General features: G+C 43.0%; 1 protein-coding gene across 1 annotated transcript; it reads left to right on the top strand.

Annotated features, from left to right (window-relative positions):
* The first annotated feature begins 373 nt into the window (after window positions 1-373).
* Window positions 374-8764, top strand: LOC121506040 (coagulation factor X-like). Its single transcript, XM_041781530.1, has 9 exons — window positions 374-501; window positions 3071-3231; window positions 3414-3438; window positions 4290-4403; window positions 4484-4615; window positions 4749-5026; window positions 6518-6635; window positions 6721-6908; window positions 8067-8764. Exons 1-9 carry the CDS (start codon window positions 438-440, stop codon window positions 8487-8489), a joined length of 1503 nt encoding a protein of 500 aa, XP_041637464.1. The 5' UTR covers window positions 374-437; the 3' UTR covers window positions 8490-8764.
* The last annotated feature ends 372 nt before the right edge of the window (window positions 8765-9136 follow it).

The raw sequence follows: 9136 nt of genomic DNA, 5'->3' as shown, positions 1-9136 counted from the left end.
GAGAAACTGAGTAGAGAGAGAGGGATGGGGAATGACATGCAGGACAGGAGCCAAAGGCCAAATCTGAGCCTGGACTACCTGCTTCAAATACTTCAGTTCTCCACACATAAGGACATAACAATGAACTACTTACTACCCCGATCATTTAAAATAACAGAAATAATCACAGAGATGTTATCCTCCAAATTATGGCGTACATATTTTAGCTCCAATGTCTCAACAGGAAGTGCAAAGACAAGCCTGGCCCACTCTCATAATCCAGTCTGAGACGTGCACACCTCTTCCTCCTCCCCCTCCTCCTCCCCCTCTGTCTGTTCGTACAGGTCAATGCCCCGTCCCTCACCCCTCCTCTCTCTCCTCCCTCCACATTCAGACTCCATTACTTCCACTCTGATCACTGAAGTTTCTCCAGCCGAGCTCACGGTCCATCCGGGGTCATGTCGTGGTTTCAGCGAATCGCTCTGGGCCTCCTGCTGCTCCACCTGGCTGCTGCGCATGCAGGTACGTTCATCGAAGCTTTCTGAGAGGAAGGAGAGGGGGATGAGGAGGAATAAGGAGGTAAAGAAGACTGGAAAAGATGCACCAACATGTTGAGTCTGTGTGGACAGGGGGGTGGGGGTGTTGGATGTTTACCAGGGGGCTGACAGGTCACACATGACCTTGGCGTGTTCGTTTGTGCATGTGATGTCATCAGGATTTTAGCTTTTCATGATTTACAGCTATATGTTACACCAATCGGAGCCTAATCTGATTGGACAAATGAACAGGGCTGTGATTGGTTGTTTACTACCGATGAGTGCAACGGGCCCTCCTTGCTGGCTACACCCATTTTTCCAAAAGTTAACATTATATTTGTACTGTTTAGGTAGTGGGAAGTAGACTACCAACAACTACTGTATGGAGTCAATGTTGCTGCAAAATTTAGGAGTGAATTTTTGAGCTCATGAGCTCATTTTTGAGATGAGATAATCTCAATCAGGTAAATTCTGAGCGAAGCCGACAGTCGCTGATGTTCGTCTGAAACATTCCCTGTGGTATACAACACTTTCTCTGTGGAGTACAAAACTTTCCCTGTGGTATACAAAACATAAAACATAAAACTTTCTCTTGTAGTGTACAAAACATCACCTGTGGCGCACAAAACTTTCTCTGTGGTATATGAAACAATCCCTGTGGCGTACAAAACTTTCTCTCTGGAGTACGAAACATTCCCTGTGGTGTATGAAAATTTCTCTGTGGTACACAAAACTTTCTCTGTGGGATATGAAACATTACCTATAGTATACGAAACATTCCCTGTGACGTACAAAAACTCAACCTGTGGCGTACAAAACTTTATTTGTGGAATACAAAACATTTTCTGAGGTGTACGAAGCTTTCTCTGAGGTATATGCAACATTTCCTGTGACGTACGAAACTTTCTCTGTGGTATATGAAACTCTCTCCGTGGTATACGAAACTTACTAAAGTGGTATACAAAACATTCCCCTGTGGTATACAAAACTTTTTCTGTGGTACACAAAACTCTCTCTGTGGTATATGAAACATTCTCTGTTAAACGAAACATTCTCTATGGTATACGAAACATTCCCCTGTGGTATACAAAACTTTCTCTGCAGTGTACGAAACATTCCCTATGGTGTATGAAACTCTCTCCGTGGTATACGAAACTGTCTTTGCCTACTTGAGAAGTATTCCTGCTCTTGGATTTTCTGAAGTTTGAAGATTATTTCGTGCTCTAGGACTTTAACAATGTGTGATAGAATGTTAGGACTCTCTTAGTGAGATCAAAGCAAATGTCTCCCGGAGAAAAGCATAGCAACAACGGGCAGAACAAAGATGATTGGTCCATCCTCTTCCTGTTTCCTATTGGTTGGTTCTTCAAAAAGAGCAGTAAGACATTTAGAGCTCATAGAGAAAGTTTGAAATACCCTTGAATTTTACAGCAATTACGACTCCATACTGTTGATCCTAAAACAATAAATGACCTATGATTGGGTGAAGGGTGGAATATGTTATAGGCTTATGGGGGTTGCATTATCTTTAAAGTCAAGGATGGAATGTTTTTGGAGTTTAAGGATGACATCATCTTTGGAGGCATGGATGGAATGTTTTACAGGCTTCACAGAATGACACCTTAAAAGGCAAGGATGGAATGGTTTTTAGGCTTTAAAGTATGACATCCTTGAAGGCAAGGACTGAATGTTATGCATGCTTCAAGAAATGACGTTATCTTTAAAGGCAAGGGGGGGTTTAGAGGCTTTAAAGGATGACAAAAGAGGCTTTAAAGGATGACAAAATCTCTAAAGGCAAGGACGGAATGTTTAATAGTCTTTGAAGGATAAAGTTTTGTTTAAAGCCAAGGATGGAATCTTTTTTCTGATTCAAAAAATGACATTTACTCTAAAAGCAAGGATAGAGTGTTTTATCTGCACCACAAAATGCCATTAATTGTAAAGGCAAGGATGGGATGTTAAATAGCCTTAAAATGATAACATCTTGTTTTAAGGCAAGGATTGAATGTTTTGTCTGCATCACAAAATGCCACTAACTTTAAAGCCAAGGAGGGGATGTTTAATAGCCTTTTTTAAAGGATAACATCCTGGAAAGGATGGAATGTTTTGTCTGCTTAAAAAAATGACATCCTGTCTCTAAAGGCAAGGATGGAATAATTAATTGTCTTTAAAGGACAACATGCACGTTAAAGGAAAGGATGGAATGTTTTTTCTGCTTTAAAAATGAAATCAGCTTTAAATGCAAGGATTGAATATTATAAATTCTTTAAAGGATGACAACATCTCTACAGGCAAGGATGGATGATTGTCTTTAAAGGATAACGTCCTTTTTAAAGGAAAGGATGGAATGTTTTGTCTGCTTTAAAAATGAAATCAGCTTTAAATGCAAGGATTGAATATTATAAAGTCTTTAAGGGATAACATCATCTCTATAGGCAAGTATGGAATATTTAATAGTCTTTTAAGATGGCATCCCCTTTTTAGTAAAGGATGGAATGTTTGTGAAGCTTGGGATAGTTCTAAATGATTCCATCTTCTTCCTGTTCTCTCACCAGTCTTCTTGGAGGAGGAGGCAGCCAATCAGGTGCTGAAGCGGCGGAGGCGGGCCAACAGTATCTTTGAGGAGTGGAAACAAGGGAACATGGAGAGGGAGTGCAGGGAGGAGACCTGCAGCTGGGAGGAGGCGCGAGAGATCTTTGAGGACAAGGAAAAAACTGTAAAACATCCTGCTACAGCTCGACAAACACTGCTGTCAAACATTATGATGACTTAAGACATAAAGAACACTACTGTTAGATGTTAGAGCAGGGTCATGTGACTAGCTTTTTCTCCAGGTATCTCGGTAAAAAAGCACGGCAGTAGCCATCAGCTCCACTAATCTGTTTCTCTTTTCTACAGGATGAATTCTGGGCCATATATGTAGGTAAGTACTTGTTTCTGTATTGTTAAACTCCTACACGGTTGGCTAACTGAGACAATGATTAGTGAATTTATTAGTCAAATCATTTCCCATCTGCTTAAATGCAAAACATTACTGCACTTCCCTCACTAAAGTCGAATAAATGCATTCTGTAAAACAACAAATTAAAGACTGGAAGCATGACAGGAGTCATTAAGAACAACTAAAGTGCCTACTAGTGGTGGGAGTCTTCGGTACAGTCTCGTCAGACCAGGACTGTGGGCCTAAACTGATAAAAAAATGGTTAATAATTCACTGACTCGTAATTTTGGTGTCAACTACATTTTTCGTCTCAGGGAGAAAAGCTGTTAAAAAGTGGCGATGCCTTTATGGTTTTTCAAACTACTTGCAAAAGCATTCAAGGATGACTAACGGCAAGGATGAGCAGCATGAGGCTCAATCCAAATCACCTCATCCCACTTGGCCGTACCACTAAGGTTTTAGACACTCCGCTCTGGTAGTAGCTTGTGTGTCTGGATTCTTTTGGGAACAGAGGGTTGAGTTGAAGAGCGAGGGCTACACGGCCCTTCATACAATCTTCCAGAGGCACACACCAAACCCAGTGTTAAAAATCTCTTTTAGTAGAAATGACCGGTATTGTGGCCTCGTCAGGAATGCTGTTGATGTATCAGGGAGTTGAAGGGTCATCCCATCTACCAGTACACCTGTAACTGTTTAAAGTGCACGGGGGCACCTGGAAGTTGATATGGGACTGAGCCTTACTAGACACTAAAGCTCAGACCTATCTCGGTAAACCTAAAGTCGTCTATAGAGTTGGTAAAGGGACATCTCTGTCTTATTGTGTTCGTCCACAGATGAGGATTCGTGCCAGTCACAGCCGTGTTTATACGGAGGACTTTGCAAAGACGGCATCGGCAGCTACACGTGCTTCTGTCAGGCCGGGTACCAGGGCTTCAACTGTGAAATTGGTACTGAACCCCCCTCAGCTAAGTGTCCTTTAAACCTTTCTTTCTGTTGTTTTTCTGACGTCGTTCCTTTGTCCTTGCAGTGATTCCTGAGCTCTGTGAAAACAAAAACGGAGGTTGTCAACATTTCTGCAACGTCAACAGAGGAGATGTTGAGTGTTCCTGCGCTGACGGATATTTCTTGGAATCGGATGGCAAATCCTGCAACTCCAACGGTGAGAGGGCGATTACACTCCGAGACCTTCGATATGTGCCAAAACACTTTGTATAGTTGATGAAGGATTCTTTTAGACATGAAACTTTCCTGTGCCTGATGTCTGACTCCAAGCTTCTCACAAACTCTTGCAGAAACATTCAAATGTGGCGCCATCATCACGGAAGTCATCAGGAGTGTATTCATTTATGAGCGGAAGAACGAGACTGTCAGGAACGCTACTGAGTCAGATCTGAATGGTTTCAACAACAGCTCCAATGACCTGCTAAACAGGTCCTCTTCAGCCTCTCCAATCGACAGCATTGTGAAGGTAGAGGAGACCGTCCAGGAGGAGCGGATAATCCCACAAAGGTCCAGTATGACTCGAATCGTTGGCGGAGAGAACTGTCCACCTGGAGAATGTCCGTGGCAGGTATGAGCATCTTTTAGAAGAATTACAAATAAAAATCACCATACTTCATCTCTCTATCATTTTAAGATCACAAATATACCAGAAAACGTTCCCTTTTGATGACTCTCCGTTGAAGGCAAATTTTTAAAAATGGGTGGAACTGGTCAGCTGCACCCACTTTCCAAAAGTCGCCAACAACGGTCTGTTATTTGGCAGAAAATGTAGGTAAACATCCCCAGCTTCATCAACAATCCATCAACAAAAATTCCATCCTCTGCCTTTAAGGGAGGTGGTCTCGGGCACGATTCAAGTGGACTCTGGCACAGTTCAGATGAGATGTGAATGCAACCGTGCTCGGATTCGGGCCGGAGTATCGTGTCAGCTTTATCACATCATCGTAAAAAACTAAACTTCTTTCAACAGTGCGGCAGTTTGTTCACATTTTTCCTCAATAAAGAGCGGAAATCATCATAATCAAGCCAATAAGCAGTCTGTTGTGACTCACCTTACAGATGAACACAGGTTGGAGTCAGTGAGAGGAGGTGAAAAGGCTATAAAAGCCTCCTGTCACCTCAAAAACCGCTGTATCTGCATAGCGCGAGCCCATTTAATCTTCTGAGCTGTAGTAGATGTGCAGATATGAAGAGCAACGTTGCTGGCATCTTAAAAAGTGATTTTAAATCCTCCATGGCTGCGGGATGGGCTTTTTGTGGGGTCAAAACAAAAACAATCTTTGCTCAGGTCATGACACCAGTGGTTGCCATGGTAGCTTCTTCTTCTTTCTCCTCTTATGTGGGGCTGTAAACCAGCTACACGCATACCGCCACCTGCTGTTTCAGACCGAGTAAATACACAAGTGCGCCCAGGTACGGATCGATGTTGCTAGTGTGAAAGCAAGCCAGCGAGGGCAGGGGGAGGGGGAGGAATCGCGCTACGGTGCGGTTCAAAACAAATGGGCCTAATGTGAAAGTGCCCTAAGATGATGTCATCCTTCAAAGCTTGCAACACACTTTTCTTGCCTTTTTTAAATGCAGACCAATCACGGCCTGGTCCTCTTTCAATGGGAAGCCATGCTGTTGTAACTCATGCAGAATGTGGCTTGTCATTCCACCAGCTGAAACGAGCATGACAGCCAATCACTAGTTGACCTTTTGACCTGTGGAATGTTCCAGGTGTTTTTGAGCATTCTACACAGTAGTTTCTTACTCTTGTCCCAATGTTTTTGGAACACGCTGTGGGCATCAGATTCAACAGAACTTGGGTGTAGGGCTGAGTGGTCCTCTTCTTATCTCAGCTGTGATAAAATGTCTGTAAAAAGAGAAATAAGAAAAGGACCAGCAGAGAAAGCTAAAGAAGGACATTCAGGACTCCTGGAAGCCCTTCACTGAAGATCTAGTCTGTCAGCCCGATACTTTAAGGACACCTGGATCCATGATGTTAAAGTTAGATTCTTCTGAATGCGTGATTATCTCTGCAGGTTGTCAGGTTCTTTGTTCTGTCTTATTCTCACAGGCTCTCCTCATGAATGAAGAAGACCGAGGGTTCTGCGGAGGAACCATCCTCAATGAATACATCATCCTGACCGCCGCCCACTGCATGAACCAATCACGCTACATCTACATCAAGCTTGGTAGGCCATCTTTGTAAACTCAGGCTTAATTATCATCATAAATGTTTCTAATCCATTCAGTAAAACTCTCCTTCTTCTTGTTCAGGCGAGTTTGACGTGTTTGAGGATGATGGTAATGAAGCTGTCCACATGGTGGAAACGATCGTCACCCACAGAGGTTTCAATCCGAACACCTACCACAACGACATCGCACTCATCAAAGTGGCCACACCCATCAAGTTCACCCGGTACATCCTGCCCGCCTGCTTACCTGAGGCAGACTTTGCAGAAAAGGTGAACCTTTGAACGCACCTCCAGACCCTCTGATTTAAACAAATGTTTGTCATAAACCTCAACAAATACTTTGACAACTGGAAAAAGGTTTATAAGATTAACTTCCTGCTCTGACTTTGAAGTATGATGGTGCTCTGATGTCCAGGCAAGAGGAGCTGTCCATATAAGGCTGTAGAAGGATGATGTCATCCTTTGAAGCTTTAAAACTTCTGTCCATCCTCTGCCTTTGAAGACGATGTCATTAGAGCTTATAAATAATTCCATCCTCTACCTTTGAAGATGATGTCATCAGAGCTTAAGAAACCTTCCATCCTCTCCCATTGAAGATTATGTCATTAGGGCTTACAAAACATTCCATACTCTGCCATTGAAGATGATGTCATCAGAGCTTATAAATCATTTCATCCTCTCCTTGTGAAGATTTCATCAGAGCTTATTAGACATTCCATCCTCTGCCTTTGAAAGTGATTTCATCAGAGCTTATTAAACATTCCATCCTCTGCCTTTGAAAGTGATTTCATCAGAGCTTATAAAACATTTTGTCCTGTGCCTCTGAAGATGATGTTATCAAAGCTTATGAAACATTCCTTCCTCAGCCTTGGAAGATGATTTCATACAGCTTATAAAACATTCCGTCCTCTGCCTTTGAAGATTTCATCAGATCTTATAAAACATTTCGTCCTCTGCCTTTCAAGATGATGTCATCAAAGCTTATAAAACATGGGGAGCAGGTGGCCTAGTGGTTAAAGGCGCTCCCCATGTACACAGGCGGCCCGGGTTCAAATCCGGCCTGAGGCCCTTTACCGCATGTCTCACCCCCACTCTTGACCCTGTTTCTGACTCTATCCACTGTCCTCCTCTAATAAAGGCACAAAAATGCCCAAAAATAAATCTTAAAAAAAAAAAAAAAAAAGCTTATGAAACATTCCATTCTGACCTTTGAAGATGATGTCAGAGATCTTTGTGCTCTTTTATCTCAGAATAAAGCAATCTAACGTTTTGAAGCGGGTTTTAGAGCCCAGCTGCTTTTCTCTTGACTCTTGTAAATAATAAATGTGCCATTATTGTTGAATGTTAACACAGGTCTTACGATGTTGAAGGTTAATTTTACACCACATGAGCAAACAGAGGATGTCTAAGTTTGTGGCTCTTCTACAGGTCCTGATGAAGGAGCCTAACGGGTTGGTTAGCGGTTTCGGCCGAATCGGTGAGGGTCAGCAAACGTCCCCCACCTTGAAGCGCCTCGCTGTCCCCTACATAGATCGGCACATCTGCATCGAATCCACTCCACTGCGAATCTCTCAGCGCATGTTCTGTGCTGGCTATGACACAGAAGCCAAGGACGCCTGCCAAGGCGACAGCGGCGGGCCACATGTCACACGCTACGGCAGCACGTTTTTCGTCACCGGTGTTGTGAGCTGGGGCGAAGGCTGCGCACGAAGGGGCAAATTCGGAGTCTACACCCAAGTGTCCAAATACATCCGCTGGATCCGTGAGGGCACCGAAAAACTGATGCCACAAGACACGGGCAGGAACCGGTTGAAGAGGCACACCGGGCCGATCAAGAGGCTAACGCTATAAAATCACAAAGCTGCTCACTGAGCTCCACACGCCGAGCTTTGGTGTAATCCCTGATTCAGTCCTTCAGAAACTATAATTCACATTTTAGGTTAGAAGTACTTCATGCTAACTGCCAATGTCTTCAACCCCTCTGGGGTTCCCCAGGGTTCTGTTGTTTTTCTGTTTGTGCTCTCAAATATTTTGAAGATATTTTAATCAGTTTTGTCTATTTTCATCAGTAAGAAATGTGCTTTTTCTGCCCCATTAAAAAAAATAAAGAAACTCTTTGAACCAGGGTAAGAGTGCAGTTTTCTGTGTGAGGACCTCCATCATGAAAATAAGAGCTGTGGTAAATTATCCTGGGAGAATGAGGAGAATAAAGCCTTATGAGCCCTAAAAGTGTGGAGGTTTAAGAATTTTGATCCTTAAAACCTCCGATATTCTTGTTTCTGGTCCACCCTAGAGCAGTTTTACCTTTGTGGTCGGGATTAAATGATTAATCTCGCTGATGTTTACCCCAAATAAACAAACCTGGGGAGTGTTGACGTTTCCAAAGGTGGGACTGCGTGGGCTTTTAGGACGGCCAGAGTTCACCACAGGAACACATCGTTCAAAGGAAATCACTTTCTTTACAATTAACTCATTAATGACTGAGGTGTGAATGACAC

This window comes from Cheilinus undulatus, linkage group 24, assembly GCF_018320785.1.
Source record: "Cheilinus undulatus linkage group 24, ASM1832078v1, whole genome shotgun sequence".
NCBI lineage: Eukaryota > Metazoa > Chordata > Actinopteri > Labriformes > Labridae > Cheilinus > Cheilinus undulatus.
This window is presented reverse-complemented; position numbering and strand designations above follow the sequence as displayed.

Bases quoted from the DNA above. Each gene is read 5' to 3' on its own strand.
- LOC121506040 (XM_041781530.1), top strand. From the start codon at position 438: ATGTCGTGGTTTCAGCGAATCGCTCTGGGCCTCCTGCTGCTCCACCTG. The intron at 6,636-6,720 runs GTAGGCCATCTT...CTTCTTGTTCAG, and splicing joins CTACATCTACATCAAGCTTG to GCGAGTTTGACGTGTTTGAG. The intron at 6,909-8,066 runs GTGAACCTTTGA...GCTCTTCTACAG, and splicing joins AGGCAGACTTTGCAGAAAAG to GTCCTGATGAAGGAGCCTAA.